The following is a 17,399-nucleotide window of genomic DNA, read 5'->3' as shown; positions in this document are numbered from 1 at the left end:
TTGGACTTAAACTTGGGTTCACCAACATCATTTTCCAGCTTTTTAATTTAAAAGGAATTACTCAAACTCCTATGTGTTTCAATCGTTATTCCATGGAATGGGCTAAAATACATATTTTTGGACTGGGGAGGTGACTTAATATAAATACTTGCTTAGCATGAGGCTCTGGGTCCACTCACTCCCTAGGGCCACTTAAACAAAAACAAAAAACTTATTTGATCATTTTGAGAACATAAACACGCAAAACAGTAAATACCTGGTATGTAATCTTAAATATCTACAAAATCATTTAATATCTTTAAAAGTCTACCTTGTGATAGCAGTTATCAGATTACATTGATGCTAGCGTCACTCTCATAACTAAGAACTGTGCCATTCCCAGTCAACCTAGAGTCCTGGAACTGGTTGCATAAAAGTCTGAGATATCATGACAAATCAAACAATACTGAATCCCCTGGTCCTCTTTGGCATCTCATCTTCATAAAAGACAGCAAACTATTATTGCTTCTAAAACAACAAAAAGTATTCTGGTTAGTCCAAAGTAGCAATGAGTATCATTCTTAGACTAGGGGGACGTAATTATGAAGTCTGCTTAGCACCGGCAGTCACTTATTAATACCCCAAAGTGTAGTAACTCTCTCAAATAAACCTAATGACACACTGGGACAGGGAATAATAAACGGCTCCTAGCTACATGTCTCTGGGAAAAGGTATGAATGGCAATAAGGTCACTTATCTGAAATTAAAGACAATCATTATTCTTAGTAAAAAAAAAAGAAACAACATGTTTTTAAGATCATTTTACTCTGTTCATAAGTCACATTTAAATGGGCAAAATTGCTTCCATTACAGACAGACTTATCGTGCAAAGAAAAATAGATGTAGAGCTGAGGAGACCACAGTAACACAACAGTGGCTGCCCAGTCTCGGACAGCAGTGCAAGGTTTTACAGGTGGGTAGGAACAAAAGCTGCTGCAGCAGTTGGCTGGAACCACAGATGTTTGTGAGTGCCAGTAGTGAAGCTACTGTAAATAGAATCGTGAGACACTTTCACAGAGGAAATTATGTAAGTTACTGGGCAAGTTATACACATCTCAATCAACTGTGATAAGTGGTTGCTGAATCACAATGCAGGAGAAATAGTCTCACAGGACATCCTGATAAATCTTACAGCCAGGGAATTCTTATGCCAAAATAAATACCCACACATACCGAACCTACACATTGGGTTAAAATGGAGCTGGTGCTGGGTCTGAGGGAGCGAAGGACCGTTACTCGAACAGCAGGTCCTCATCCTTCTCCTCAGCCAGCAGGTTGGCAGGCTCCATCACTTCTCCAGTTGCTCTCCGCTGCTCCAACTCCTTCTCGAATTTTTCCTTGATAATCTTTTTCTTCTCCTGTATTTTCTTTAACCTGCAAGAAGGGGACTTTCTAAATGCTGTTTCAATGCAAAGGGACTGAATGTCTTCAGGTTCTGTAGCTAGGCAATAAACATGGGACAATTAGAATCTGACTTTCATTTTCTGTCGTCTTAAAATGTTTGAGGGAAATATCTACTAATGTCTGATTGCAGACACCCTAGCCTACACTGAATAAAACTTGAAATCCATCCTGTAATAGGACAGATTCTGAGCATTCTGTTTTCAAGATTTTGGATCACTACAACCCTGAACACGAATGGTAACTATAATTCTACATCACACTGAGCTGTTTCAAGATCTGAGACCAGCATGCTGCCCTGAACGTTGCTCTCACCCACCACCCTCCACTTCTGCAAACTTAGTCAAGTATTTACCCCACTGCTCGAATCTTCACAAACAAGCTGTGGGCATCGTTTTTCTCACCACATACTGTGCAGTGTGATTCATTGGTTGGGAATGCCAAGTACTTTCTATTACCTACACATTGAATATTCAATGTGTAGGTGAATTGGGTGGCTTGCTCGATTCATTTCTCAAAAATTCTCAGGTTTGATGTAGGAGATACTCAACCTGGTCACTCCTTTTGTTTTAAAGAATAATCTTACTAGTTCTTCTAAAAGTCATAAATTTTAGGTGATGCCATGTTTGATCTATGTACAAAACATGATATGGATCTCCACCACCTTTGGAAATATAGTTGTCCCACTCTGCCAGGGATATGCTCCAAGACCTGAAGATCTGAAACCATGTTTGCATAGTCTGCCCTTAGTGGCTAGGCTTTATATCTGTATACTAAAGCAAATGTGATTAAAAGTTGATAAAAGTTTAATTTAAAAATGAAGTATAGTAAGGGATTAACAAGTTCTTCTTTATGTCAAAAATGTTCACCTCTTTCCTTAAGGAAACACAGCTTCTGTGAACACAAGAACCACAGTAACTTGACAGCCGACAGCTGCTCTGATGACAACTTCAGAGTGACTGACGGCGGGCAGTGTACAGGGTGGGTATGTTAGCTGAAATAATGCTACATCTGTTTGCACAGCACCTCCAAGACTCATGATACTTGGAAGAGCATCCAACTGAAAATCTACATACTAGGTCTTTAATTTCTCATTTAACATTTTTGGACTGTAGTTAACCACGATAAACTGAAATGGGAGACCAAAATGCAGGTAAAGGGGACAGCTGTCATTTTATTTCTTCTTTCAATTTTATGTTCTGATATAGCCCAGGCTAGCTTTCAGCTTACAGTCTTGTCTTCTGAGTTCTGGGATTGTAAGCAAGTACCACATGCCTGGCATTAATTTCTTGTTTCTACTTAACAGAATAAAATAAACCTTTTATTCAAAAGAATGCAAATGCATTAGTCACTAAGCAAACCGAGACTGTAGTGTATGGGAAAAAAAAAAGTGTCAATTCAACAAACCTATAGAATTCTTCTCGCTCTCTCTCATCCAGCTCTGTGATAATATAGGCAAGGGTTCGTTCAATCCGGGGAATGATAACTAGAGTTTAAAAATATACATATGTGAGAACTTAAATGCCCTTTCAAAAAATTACCAGTATTTAGCTGTACGATACTTATCATTTTCTAACTGCAGAAATAACATACACTTAATGCAGAGAACTTGGAAAATAAAAAATACACCAGGCGTTGGTGGCACACACCTTTAATCCCAGCACTCGGGAGGCAGAGGCAGGTTTATCTCAGTGAGTTTGAGGCCAGCCTGGTCTACACAGCGAGTTCCAGGAAAAGCTCCAAAGATATACAGAGAAACAGTGTCTCGAAAAAAAAAGAGAGGAAATAATACTGTGACCATTATATATGTCACTCCATCGTCCTCCTGTAATGTGAGCTCTCTGAAGTTGAGAACTATTATCCTTACCCTTTTTGCTTGATGGAAGTTCAATGGAACAAAGACTGACACTAAAAAGAAGACAAGAACTGTGTTTCTGGGTATTGGTGTAGCTCAGTGGTACGATATTTGCCGAGCCTGTACTGAGGTACCACCAAGTAATGTGGCCATCTGTATTTTTAGGTGACATAATACTATCAGGGCACCAACTGAAGGGATTTCTTTGCTTCAGTTCTTGCTCCTCTCTTATCTAAGGCTGAATATACATTTCTTTCATGGAAACTGAGTTCTTCATCCAAGAACATTGTTAACATAGTTGTATTTTTAAAATAATGGGATAAAAGATAGGAAATAAACATAGCAAAATAAGACAATAATAGCCTAAACGAGAGATTTAAAGATTTAATGTGTTAAAAACAAAACAACAAAACAAAACTATCATTTAACCAATGGACAGAACTTAAGAAAGCACTAATGCTCCTAAGGAATAGAACTTCTACTTTACTAACTGCATGAACGACCAAGGGTACATGGCATTCTTAAACCTGAACACTTTTCTCTCTCCACTGTGGCAGGGGAACATCTCACCTCTCAATCTGGAGTGCTGGGCCTGAGTCCTGGCAGATGTCTAGCAAGTGGGTGGGGCAGGGGAAGAACAGAGAGCCTCCCAGCATCTTTGACTCACCATGTTCAATGGCATTTACACGCCTGTTCGTTATCTTAATGGCTTCATCCAGAGTAACAAAGGAAGTCTAAAATAAAAGGACAAATTAATGATAAGCCCACATCTCCATAATCAGTCATGCCTGTTCACTTGACCCCATTCAGACTACACTCATAAAAAACATTTGGGAACCCAAAGACAACTAACTTTTTTTCAGCCTGCCTTAGAAACAGAAAATGCACATGAGATTTCTATAGAGCTAGTGCAGTTCCCACGGAGAAGCATTCACTCATATCACACACACACACACACACACACACACACACACACACACACACACGAACCATGTCACATGTGCATTAACTCTAGCACTAACCCCTGCTGTTCTTGTCTAGCAGAGTGGAGTTGCACTACTACCCAGCACTTTATTAATAAGAACAAAGACAGATGTGCTGAAGCCGCCACTTCAGAGGTCAGGTCTTTAGGCTTGTTTCACACAGAGTCATTTAGGCTTGCTCCAACACAAGCCCGATGTTGCCCACGTGGCTGTCAGAAGCCAAACTGGAGAGTTCCCTGCTGCAACACACCTGCAGTGAAGCTAGTTCCACCAGTAGTTCCACTGCTTTGGCATAATTCCTCTTTAGTTTTGCCAGCTGTTCCCCACCTCTGGCTAAACCAGTCAGTTCATAGCCTGAAAGAGCCAGTCAGACAACATCTATAATTAGGGAGTAAATAATCCTCTATGAATTCCGAAAAGGAAGATGATTCAGAATAGCAACATGGAAAGACAAATTCACTTACTCCTATTAAATGCAAATGCCAAACACAAAATACCCATTCCAGGCTAACATGAACAGGTGCTTGCTCACCCAGCAGGGTGCCAGTGACAGACCACAGTAACAATTGCACTTAAGTCTAGCTTGGTGAACCAATGAGTCTATTGGGCTTATATTATAGTGTATGAGTTCAGTATAGAAATGTGATGACCCCAAAAGTTGCCTCACAAAAAGGCTCCTAGCACAGTTAACATCCCCATACCTGAGGCCCCCCTTTAGTTAGTCTCCTATGCTCTATATATTCTAGCACCTCTAGAGACCACGTGAGCTACAACAGAAATGAATGAGGGGATGATTAGAATCTCAGCTAAGGAAGGTTATAGAACCCATCTTAAGGGTCTCTTGCAGGTCACCACAGCTTCTCTGACATAGGAATGGCTGTATGCTTAGATGACAACATTCTATAACACACTAAACAGAACTTGGGTCTTTACAAGGCTACTAGAGTAACGTAAGGAGAGAAGAGAGAGGTAGGTATGAGTGTGTGTGTGTGTGTGTGTGTGTGTGTGTGTGTGTGTGTGTGTGTGTGTTGGGGAAGGAATCCAAAACTAAATACAATAGACAAGCCTTTACCACAGAGCTATACCACCAGCCCTAGAGGGGAAAGTTAACCACTCCACAGCTTGGTAAATTAGCTAATAGTGGTCAATGCGATTAGTACAAGGAAACTTTCTGTACAGATGACTATTCCTTTATGTGAGCCACAATTAACATTTGGTACAATTCAATGAGCAAGTTCATGAACCAATGAGATACAAGTGGCATAAAAATATTTTTATCTGGAAAAAGGTTAACTACTTCACTCTGAGAAGACTAAACAAGTGTTAACTATCCTCACAAATGCTGCCAAATTAGGAAAGGAACAATTCCAAAAAGCTTGGAGTAAGCTAGGAAGATCCAGCATTCAGAATGCATCATAGAATGTAAGACTTTATTCTACTTTTGAAAGACACAAACCAGAAATGGTAAACAATCCATTAGTACAGTTTAAGCAAAGAGACAACACAGACGTCCAGTTACTGAATTGATAATAAAAGACAAAGTCTCATATTTTGAAATGGGAAGTGACTACCAACTATATTTCTCAGTTAAAAGTATATACCTTAAGATATCCACACTTACTGTCAGTTCCTTCATGGTAATGTTCAAACACTGGTAGGGTAACACCTGTTAAATGAAAATAATGAAGACGTACATGTGGATTCACAAAGTAGTCATGAAGTACTTTTTTTCCTTTTCTTGGATGGACTCTGGCTCTTCAGCCTATATAGCCCAGGCAGGCCCACTCGCTTGCTCACTTTCTCTCTCTCTCCCCCTCTTCCTCCCTTCCTTCCTTTCTCTCTCTCTTTCTTTCTGACAAGATTTCACTATGTAGACCAGATTGGCCTGGAACTTAGAGATGAGTCATTCTCTGCTTCCTGAAAGGTATGCTGCTTTCTATACTCAATGTCAAATACTAAAAATACTAAATCAAATAGTAAAATAAAGAGACTAAGTTTGGAACTGTAAATGGCTTCAAATACTCTATTTAAACAGCTGACCTGAACAAGGGGGAGCTCATGGTTCTCAGACTGACAGCTGGGAAACCAGCATAGGACTGAACCAGGCCCCCTCATCATGGGTGTCAGTTAGGAGGCCTGGGAAGTCTATGGGACCTCTGGTAGTGGGTCAGTATATATCCCTAGTGTACAAATGGACTTTGGGAGCCCATTCCCCATAGAAGGATACTTTCTCAGCCTAGACATAAGGAGGGGAGGGGGGTGTTAGGCCCTGCCCCAAATGATGTGACAGACTTTGATGATCCCCCATGGAAGGATTCACCCTCCCTGGGAAGCTGAAGTGGGATGGGATGGGGGGCTAGAGGGCAAGGGAGGAGGGGAGGGAAAGGGAACTGGGATTATATGTAAAATAAGATTGTTTCTAATTTAAATAAAAAATATAGAAAAAAAAAGAACTTGTCTTCTCAAGAGTTTGCTTCTACTCAAAAGTCAAATTATTCTGAGTACTAGGTAAGCTGGTTGCTAAGGTCTTAACATGCCATCAAGTGTTCTTATTTAAGAGAAATTGGAACATTAAGACCTTGTCATGCAGCTGACTAGCTGTAAAATGTCACCTTTACTCCGCCAGGGACTCTCAGGGCTGTCAGGCTGTCAGTTACCTGCCACATTATCTTTCTTTGCTCGGATCTTCACTTGGGCTTTATTTACATTCTGGATAACTGTGGTGCTGGAAGAAAAAAAGGAAGGAAAAAAGAGCCTTTATTTAGTCTTGTTTGCAGAAATAAATCTACAGGGCCTACTGGATAGGTTCAGCATTGAAACCAGGAGTACAGACCCTCAGAGAGTACAGAACAAACAGCTAAATCACTAGCCAAAGGGCAACCAAGTTAAAGTATATGGACAGCTTGTGCTTTCAGTCAGCAAGCAGACATGTGACTTCAGAGGCTGTGTTCCTAGCAGAAAACTCAGGAAAAGCCATTCCTTCTAGGTTCGCTGTGCAGATGGTTAAGCTGCTGTTACAGTCTTTATCCTACCCTTCTGACATCATCCAACTCACCACTTGTTACCAAAAACAGAGTATTTCCCCATAACCACATAAAATACACGCTACTAATGTGCCCTTCTGCTGGTAAAGAAAGAAGAACTGATGATATTATCCTACCAGCACTGGCAGACAGTAAGACCTCCTCTCAACTGGCCTCATGGCCCTCAGGTGTAAGACCTTCCTGGGGGAAAATTCCTACAGGAAGGAGGGCCCATGTCATTAGACAAAAACTAGGAAGTCCAGAAAACAACTTCCACCTCTGTCCCTAACTGGCCATGTACCCCAGAAACACTTTCACTCAAAATAGGAGTAACACCACTTATCTAAGAGTTACCTAGAGAATCATGAGGGAATAAACGGGCATAATCCATTTGCAAACCAGAATGCATTCTTTGTCAAGCTATAGTGACATGATAAAAGCCAAAAAGCTAATGGATTACATTCTCAAAAAAAATGTATCCTAGAAATAAAAATAAGTGTGCATGAAAATGTTCATAGTTCATTCCCTCTGATTTCAAAAATCTAGCATTCAACTCAAATATCTGGTGTTAGAAGAAAAGGTCAATAAATTGTAAGACTTTTTAGGAGTATAAACCTGTGAAACAGGAAAACTGTTTAGAAGAATGTTAAATGAAAATAAGCTTGAAAATGTTAAGTAGTCTGTGCTGGCCACTTATAAAAAAGCATTTGGAAGGTAATATGCAGTGGGGTTAAGGTTATAATGTTAAAAGCATTCCTATTGCTATATTTTGTCTTTAATTTTCATACATTTTTAATTACAATGTTATGAAATTATGAACTTGAAAGTACTGTGCATTTTTTTCCAAACACTCTGTTCAGTCATCTTACCTGAAGTCTCCTGCTGTGAACTTGGCCTCAGCCAATGAAAAGGCAGCTTCTCTCATCACTTCACCCATCAACATTTTAGTCTGAGAAAGCATAAACCAACAACAAAATCATACCATAATTAGTTCCTTTAACGGTCAGTATTTTATATAAAGTATCAGCATCAAAACTGACTTAATAATGAGAAAATACAAAGTTCAAATTTTGAACAGTTTTGTTCATGGTTTTGATCATGTTAGAAAACCATGAACTTTAAAATTAAAATAAACTCATTGACAAACAGAAGCTGGATCTAGTGAGACTTGATTATTCTTGAATAAGTTCATGCTGATTTGCTTAATCTTCTAAATTCTCTTAGAGTTTAAACTCCATTGATATACAGACTCCATAGAGTGCAGCTGAAAATGTGATGCTTAGGAAGAGCCAACAATTTTTATTTTTTATATCTTTTTTTTTATTTTAAATAGCTTGTTTTACATGTCAATCTCAGTTCCCTCTCCCTCCCCTCCTCCCGAACTCCCCTTCCCCCCCACCCTCCCACCCTATTGCCAAATCCTTCCACATAGGGGATATCAGAGTCTGTCATTTTACTCTGGGTAGGGTCCAGGCACTCCCCTAAGAGTCCAGGCTGAGAGAGCATCCCTCTTTGTGCTATAGGCACACGAAGACTGTTTGTATATCAGGGATAGACACTGATCCACAGCTCAGGGCCCCATAGGTTGCCCAGGCCTTCTCGCTGACACTCACATTTGGGGGGGTCCAGATCAGTCCCATGCTGGCCTCCCCACTCTCAGTCTGGGGTCCAAGAGCTCTCCCCTGTTCAGATCAACTGTCTCTGCTGGTTTTGCCAGCCCATTCTTTGCCAATTTGCTCATCACTCCTCTCTCTCTGTCACTGGGTTTCTTGGGTTCAGTTCAGTGATTAATTGTGTGTTTGCCTCTGCTTCCATCAGTCACAGGATGAAGGCTCCCGGATGGTTATAGACATCAAGTTCATTATCAGGAATGGGCATTCGAGGTGGTCTCTCCACTATTGCTTAGCTTGCCAATTGGTGTTATCCCTTTAGATCACTCGAGGTCGCTCTGGTGCCTGATCTGTATTCGATCCTTTGATTCCCTCTTCCCCCTATTCTACTCCCACCCCCTCAACTTCCTTTTCCCCCACAATTTTTATTTTTTAAAGAGAAGAGAAACTGGGTCATATGGGTAGGAAATTAACTGAACAAATATTAAAAATCTGTTAAAATAAGGAAGAATGTCTGGTGTGGGACAGTTAAGAAACAGAACAGAGTATTCAGAAACAAGCCCAGTCTACATGAGAATTTATTATAATGAAAAGACCATTCAACTGTCCATCCATTCACAAAATGACAAATTCCTACCTTACAACATTCCTCCACCACAAGAGACCCATCCCTAAAAAGATCATCAATACATATTCAACAGACGTTCCCCCTCCTCACCCCCCCTCTCGTGTGTGTGTGTGTGTGTGCGTGCGTGTGTGTGTGTGTGTCTCAGATGTGTGTGTAGGATATTGGTTGTCTTGATCTATGACTCTCAACCTTATTCCCTTGAGACAGAGTCTCTTCTAATTGAAAGTGGAGTCAGGTTGGCAACCAGCAAGCTCCAGTGGTTCTTTGCCCACCCCCACCCCAATTTATCCACCATGGAGTTACAGGCTCATAAGATCACACCTAGTTTTTTATGTGGGTTCTGGGCACCTAAACTCAGGTCCTCTGGCCTCTACAGGCGCCTACACTCACATGCACACACCTACAAAGACATACACATAATTCAAACTAATAAAAACCAATCTTAAAACACACAGCTCTATGAGCAAGGTGTGGTGACATACACTGTAATCCCAGCACCTAAAAGGTAAAGAGATAGGAAAATAGTTTAAAATCATCCTTCATTCCACAGCAGTTTGAGATTAGCCCAGGTTACATGAAACTGCTGCAAGAAAACCAAAACAAATTTAAAACAAAATAAAAAATTATAAGCCAGGTGTGGTGGTATGCACCTGTAGTCACAATTATTCAGAAGATTAATTAAGTCCAGAGGGTTGCTTGAGTCCATGAATTCTTGGGCAAATTGCACAAGAGTCTCTCTCAAATTAAATAAGTAGTTATAAAGTAATAAAACAATATTTTCCTAGCCCTTTTAAGCCTTCCTAAGCCTTATATAATTTAGATCTATAAGGAGTTCCAGGCACAGTGGTCCACATAGAATCCCAGTGCTGAAAGACTGAAGCAGGACTGAAGTAACAGCTGGCCTGTAAGTGAGACCATGTCTAAAACAGGAGTGAGTGATGAGGGGAGACAGAGAGCCAAACTTCGTATTTAACAAAAAAAAAAAAAAAAAAAAAAATTAAGGATTTTTAGTTCAGGAGCAGGGGGATATAGTTCAGTGAAAGAACACTTGCCTAGCAACTTAAGTTCATAGGTTCTAATCCAAGGGATCTCAATTGTCCTTTAGTTTACAGATATGAAGAAAATATTCTTAGTGTTTTATGCATTTACCAGAAAGTATAATGATCTTTTTCAAATGAAAGGGGAAGAAATTCACCAAGAGAATCAAATTATCAATTTACATGAAAAGCTGTACAAGCTCACACATAACTGAAAGTAACACAAACTGAAGATAACTTCAGCACAACAGACTGGCAACCAATAAAAACATCCTTAATGCCCAGTTAGGAAGGATGTAAGCAAACAAGCCCTCCTGTACCTCATTTACAGTACTAAGATCTTGGCAGTTACCTATAAAGAATTTCATGGCTATATCCTTGGAAGAAGACTGTAAAATCGTTTTCTAGAAAAAAGTTATACACACAAAGGATTTAAGCACTTCCTCCTCCCAAGGTATTGTCAAGACTAAACATTGGACAACAGCCACAGCATTATTCCATTATCCACAAAAAGAGCACATACAGGTGTTATAAAAAATAAGACAGATTCATGGACTGCTATAAAAAGCTGTCTGTGCTGTGTCATGGCATAGGGGAACAAGGCAAAAATTTAATACTACTGCTATTTTAAAAATCTATTGTGTATGCACATAACACTCTGGGTATATGCTTTACAAACACTGGGGCCAGAAAGACAGCTCAGTGGGTAAAAAAAAAGCACCTCATGCCTTGATCTTGATCTCTAAAACCCATGTAAAACCCAGAAGGAATAGGCATGGTGGTGCACATCTTTAATTCCAGTGCTCAGGAAGTAGAAGCAGGCAGATCTCTCTGAGGTCAAGGCCAGTCTGCTATATATCAAAAGTTCTAGGCCAGCCAGAATTACATTGTGAGACCCTGCCTCATGGGGGGAGGGGGAGAGACAGTGGTACATATCTGTGATCCCAGCTACAAGAATCATCTGGTCAGCCAGTCTGGAGTATACAGGTCAGCAGCAGATACCAGGAGACACTGCCTCAACAAGATGGAAGACAAGAATCAACTCCTGATGCTGTGCTTTGACCTCCATACATGTGCTGAGACATGTGACATGTGCATGCATGCACACACGTGTAAGCTACAATAAAAAAATTCACATTTAGAAAGTATCAGAAACTAACTTTGGGAAATGAGAGATGAGACTGCCAGAGGCAGGAAGAGATCTAGCAAAAGAATCTTTAGTTTTGAGAATGATTCTGTATTGTTTATACACCATGATAACCGCTGAACAGAATCTACTATGTGCTGGCACTATTTCAGGCACTGGAAATAAAGTACTGAAAAGACCAAGTCCTTACTCTCTGGAAATCAAAGTTTCTAGTAGGAGTGAAACTATCAAGAAAACAGCATGCAGTAGTGTGTGCTAGCATAAGAATACAATGAAATGTGACCCAAGTGAAAACAGTAGTCACTCACATTAGATATCCGCAGTGGCCTCCCTGAAGACATCAGAATGACCAGGGAAGCCAGTCAAAACAAGTTCTAGAGGGCCAGATACAGTGTCTTATGCCTGTAATCCCAGCACTGACAGACGGAAGAACGGCCATGAGCTCAAGACCATCCTGGCCTACAGAGTGAGACCCTATCTCAATTTTAAAGGACTAAGAGAAAAGCATTTTGGTCATAGAACACAATGAAAGGGACATGAGGAAGAGCACTCCACAGGAGATGAAAGAGGCAAGCATGGCACAGATCAGATCAGGTGGCTCTGTAGACATATGACAGAGTCTAGGAGTTATGATAACTCTTTGCACCTTAAATCTCTATGTGTACATGTGCCACTAGTTCTCTATTATCAAACCTATTATAAAGAATTATTATTTTTGATAGGAGGAAAATTGACTTAAACAATGTAAAGAAAGATTAGGAAGTAAATATTTACCTCAATGGTTAAGGGTATATTTAGCATACATGAGGCATTATGCCCAATTCCCACCACCAGAGAAAGAGCAAGAGAGCAAGAAAGAGAGAGAGAGGGAGAGAGAGAGATAGAGAGAGGAGGAGGAAGAAAGGGAAGAGAGGAAGACTTTAGTACCAAAGGCCATGCTTGATTTTCCCTAAACATACATTAAATAGATACCCTGTTATAAGCCAAGTTTATTCTACCTCTATTATCTTCTTCAGGATCTGTCGAAATCGAAGAGTTAAGGCATCAGATTTTTTCTTCAGGAGGTTTCGACCAGTCTGTGCTCCTTTTAATCGAGCTTTCATGATGGTCTGTGCCCTACAAAAACAAAGAAAACCCACTTATTGTCACCATTTAAAAGACACAAAAATACCTCCACAGCATTTTTATGTGCTGTCTTACAAGAACAAAGAAACAACTGTATTTGTTCAAGTGAAAAGAACAGACTTACCTAAAGAGACCAGAAATGGCATTCTTCCGGAAACGAGGCTTGGGGAAAACCTCATGATCTTACTTTTTTACTGCTATATTTTATGGTACATTCTACACCTTATCTACAATGATGGATTATATTTTCATTACAGGCATGGTGTTAAAGTGCTTCCCTGTCATAAACCAAGACCCTGTTATCAGCTGAGTATTAATTTTTTAAATGTGTCCAGTAGCAAATGCACATATAAGACCTGTAAGTGGCAAGCTAACCTTGGAATGAAGCAGTTTTTCCTCACCAGAAGTTCCAACCCCAAAGTAAAGGAACAGCCTAAAGTAATAGTGCTGTTTTAGTTGTCACATGGCAGAAAAATTTAATAGTGAAAAAGTGTTGGGTAATCTCTCAACAGACTGCTCAGCCCAAACACAAAAGCAAAATAGCATGTATCAATGAATCTGTGGGCAGATATCTAATTACTAAAAACTTTCACTAAGAGGTTAAGGTAACAGGTAATTAATTCTACAAATGGAAAAAACCTTAGACTTTAACTTTAGGAAAATGGGACTCAGAAAAGTAGAGCAACTTCCCCAGTTATTGACTGAAGAACAGGCAGGCAGGAATCTGAACTAGATTTGATTCCAGAACCTGCCTGACTCAAACGACGGCTCCAACCTCAGTTCACCAGACCCCCATTCCACACTGCCTCCCCTGAAAGAAGCTAAAGTGCAGTACCGCAACAGTTCTCCATCTGAAAGGTAGTTATCAGTGGATGACTGCAGAGACTGGCCTCACCGGAGGTCTAATCTAGTGAAGCTGCTTCAGTTTCCAGCATGAACAAGAGTCATCCACACCAATGTGTACACTCAACATTCTGCACTGTTGACACTAAATACCAGAACTGAGTGAGATTCAAAAGATTGGGTGAGGGACTGACTGGAAAGATGAGTCAGTGTGTAAGAACACATGCTCTTCAGCATAAGGACCCAGTACCCAGGTAGACAGCCGGGCATGTGCCCATAGCCCCAGCACTGGTAGGCAGAGACAGACAGATCCTCAGAGCTCCCTGATTAGCCAGTCTAGCCCAAACCACAAGCTTTCCAGGGAGACTGTCTCAGTGCAAAGTGGGGAAAGCACCAGAAGACACTAGACCCCTGCTCTGACCTCCACAGACACATGCACCCACATACCTGCACGCACACGGAGTGGGGAGAGGAAGTTGGGTAAGATTTAGGCCGATTGTAACACTACGGATACCTACAAATTTGGAGCTCACAGATGAACTGACTGATAAAAACTTGAGTTCACTCTTGATGAACAGGAAGTTTTCAGTTACTGAGCTTCAAGAGCAACTGGAGCTGAATATGAAGTGGTGAATGCCTGTAATCCCAGCACTTGGGGCAGAGCCAAGAAGACTGGAAGTTGAAGGTCAGCCTGGGAAACATATGAATTAGAGGCCAGCCCGTGATACATGAGGCTATCCCACAAAAAAATTTAAAAAGAGAAAGATAGGGAAGAAGAGAAAAGAAAAAAGGGTGACTTGTCTGAACATTCACAAGAACCTGAACTTTACCTGACTTCTAGTAAATCTAAGTTTTTGTGCCTTTTTTTTCCAGCTTGAGCTAGGGTCCTATTTATCCCAGGCTGGTTTTGAACCCCTGACCCTGACTCTGCTTCTTGACTGCTGGGCTTCAGGACCACACCACCGCCCCCAGTTTTACGTGGTAGTGGTGACTGAAAGCCAGGACACTGCATTTTGGTCGAGTCTCTACCATCAGAGCCACGTCCCGTAGGCCCTTTTGGGTCTCTTTCGCTTCCACCTCAATTTGTTTCATTTTCTCTGGTGATACCTGAATGAAGGCAACATTCCAGGACAACAACAGCACCTAGTGTGCAAATGGGGTCACAACTGGTACTGTGTGCCCTAGACCATGTTAACCCTGTTCCATTCTGTTTCAGAGCTGCTCAGCCGTAGAAGAACAAAAAACCAAGAAGCCTGACCTTCAGCTAAAACAGTGACTTTGTCCCCTGTGAATCAAAGACACCTGACTGTATGACAAAGAACGTGCCGTCAAGCTGTGGGAAAAATGTTTATTTCCTACACCCGACTTCCTCTAGACCAGCTGAGTGCTCTCAAATAACAGTTCTCACCCTCACACACCTATCATTTTCCTTGCCTAAGCCCAAATAAGCCCCTTTTACGCCTCCTAGTCCTAAATTAAAAGGTCCAAAGTAAAAATGAAAACTTAGCAGCATTATGAATAGTAATTAAACATGGCCAGACATTATTTGAAATAGTGAGACCACTGACAGCAAGGCAAAAAATTAAATTAAAATTAAAAAAAAATCGAGCTCCATTCTGGTTCACATAGACGTGCCTGGGTGTTTTAAAGAGGATGAAAAACGAAAATCACTAAGATAGGTGAGGTCACCGGTGGCTGGGTCAGCAGTGTCTGCCGGTTGACAATTAGACAAGTTGGGATTCTAGCCTCCCACAGAGACACAGAGATGCCAGCCGTCTGGTCCACTGCCTTTCAAAGAAGGGCTCTCTTAGGTCCCTGACATATGAGTTAGACAAAATATATATCCAACTGGGGAAAAAAACCTTTTTAATACATGTTCTGTGGAAGAGGGTCTAGGATGAGGTGTTAGCTGAAACAAGTATTTACTTCTGTGAGCTTTGAGTTTTGTTTGCTTCAGGCAGGCATGGTTATTTTTACTTTTGATGACTTGGAGGATTCAACCCAGGACCTTGTATATGCTAGCCACTGGCTTCTAGAAGCCATGTTGGTGTCTCAGTAAAGTTTACATTACATGTTGAGTTTTGAGATCACCCTAGGGAAGTCTGGATCTTTATCTGTTTCACAGGCCATTTCAAAGTCTGTAAGGTGAAGGTTAAAAAGATTTAAAAAATTAAAACTCTTTCACTCATTCAGAACTACACACACCCTGGCAGAGACAGAAATTCAGTCTTGGGTTTACATATAACCAGAGTCCTCTTAGTCTTCGAAGAGAAAAGAAAAAAGATAGGCTAAGGAAAACGATACAGTATCACACACACACCCCACACACCCCAATACAGAACCTCAATGAAAAGACCTACATATCAGAGTAAACACTGATTTCCTTCTTCAGAAACAAGAGAACACAAATAAGAACACTCTACAAGCTATTATGCATATTTGAGAAAACTTCAAAATCTCCTTTACAAACATCATTTCCCCTGACAAAGCTGTCAGGCCAAAACAGAAAGGCAGCCTGCATCTGAGCCGATCCCAAGGCGGGGGCTCAAGGAACATTTCTGTGGACCTCCTATGCATTTAAAGATGCCCCCCCTCCTCCAGGAGACAGCCCATCGATCGGTGGGCGAGAGGATCCCGCCAAACAAACACCCGCGTGACAACGTCATGAGTGGCACTGCTAGAGGCAGAAAAGAATACGGTTATCACGGGGCTGGAGGGGAGCTTCGGAGGCGCAGGTGTGCCTTCCCACGGCGGGTGACACTGGACGGCATCCAAGATTAAAACCGACGGCTGTGCTAGGTCGCCTCCTACAATGCCACTTTGGCTTAGGGGCTGTCTGGACGCTTCCCACCGCTTAACTTCCGCCTGACAGCTTTGGTCAAACCCACCTTAGCGTCTCCATCTCACCCCTCAGCACCGATGAGCCCCGTGCGGCAGCGACGGGGACGGTTATGTAAACTGTGTGTGGCTCAGAGAGAGAGGGTGTGTGGGGAAAGTGAGGGAAGACATCAGACCTTCAGAAGAGCCTTTCGTTTGGACTGGAACCGCTTTGCCCCGTCTGCTCTCGCAGAAGGAGCGGCCCACAACAAGGCAGCTCGCTGGTGGCGGAGGGTGCGCGGGGATGCGCTCCGGGAAGGTGTCCCATTCCCCCACTTACATTCGCGAAGGGAAGATTTCAATCCGGTCTTTGCCCGACATTCCGACGGTGACTGTTCGGCTCGGGCCCCCAGCCGGGCAACCGTGACTGCAACACCGCCAGAACCGGCTACCACAGCGCCCTCCACCGCGGGAGTCAGCTGACGGTGTCACTTGACCCTCTCGCGTTGCTAAGAGGCTGCAGAACACCGGCCCCTACTTCCGGTTCCTACGGCGAGAGGACGGAGAGGGCGGAGCCGGCTGGGCGTGAGGAATGCCCGGATGTGGAGGCGCGCACAGCCCGGAATTCCGGGTCCCCCCACGGCCCCTCCCGCCGGCCGGCGGCCGGTGCGGATTGCAGCATGTCCTGAGTGACGAATCAGAAGATCACGCCCCTCCTCTTCCTCGGCTTCCCGCCTTTCGTCACAGCGCCATCTGTTGGTTGACTAAAACTTAGACGTAACCATTCCGGAGCAGAAGGCAGAATCTGACCTCTTCTCTAAACCTTCCGAGTTCTCTCCGCAAAAGTCTACCAAGTGCCGAGGAAACGGTCTTTTCCGGTCGTCCGGTGGG

General features: G+C 42.1%; 1 protein-coding gene across 3 annotated transcripts; it reads right to left on the bottom strand.

Moving 5' to 3' along the window:
- Positions 1 to 785: 785 nt before the first annotated feature.
- Atp6v1d (ATPase H+ transporting V1 subunit D) lies at positions 786 to 17,056 on the bottom strand. 3 transcript variants are annotated; one of them, XM_005072747.4, is made up of 9 exons: positions 16,849 to 17,056; positions 12,722 to 12,839; positions 8,171 to 8,250; positions 6,936 to 7,003; positions 5,900 to 5,944; positions 4,529 to 4,632; positions 3,963 to 4,029; positions 2,848 to 2,926; positions 786 to 1,413 (listed from the first exon to the last, which is right to left on the bottom strand). In XM_005072747.4, exons 1-9 carry the CDS (start codon positions 16,887 to 16,889, stop codon positions 1,272 to 1,274), a joined length of 744 nt encoding a protein of 247 aa, XP_005072804.1. In that variant the 5' UTR covers positions 16,890 to 17,056; the 3' UTR covers positions 786 to 1,271. The 3 variants fall into 3 exon arrangements, 2 of the variants coding, with proteins under 2 accessions (XP_005072804.1, XP_040598777.1); XR_005876247.1 differs by having other exon boundaries at positions 1,296 to 1,413; positions 3,866 to 4,029; XM_040742843.1 differs by lacking the exon at positions 786 to 1,413 and having other exon boundaries at positions 2,845 to 2,926; positions 3,866 to 4,029.
- Between the last annotated feature and the right edge of the window lie 343 nt (positions 17,057 to 17,399).

Source organism: Mesocricetus auratus, unplaced genomic scaffold, assembly GCF_017639785.1.
Source record: "Mesocricetus auratus isolate SY011 unplaced genomic scaffold, BCM_Maur_2.0 Super-Scaffold_15014, whole genome shotgun sequence".
NCBI classification, from domain to species: Eukaryota; Metazoa; Chordata; class Mammalia; order Rodentia; family Cricetidae; genus Mesocricetus; species Mesocricetus auratus.
Note: the sequence above shows the minus strand (reverse complement) of the source record. Positions and strands in the feature narration are given on the sequence as shown.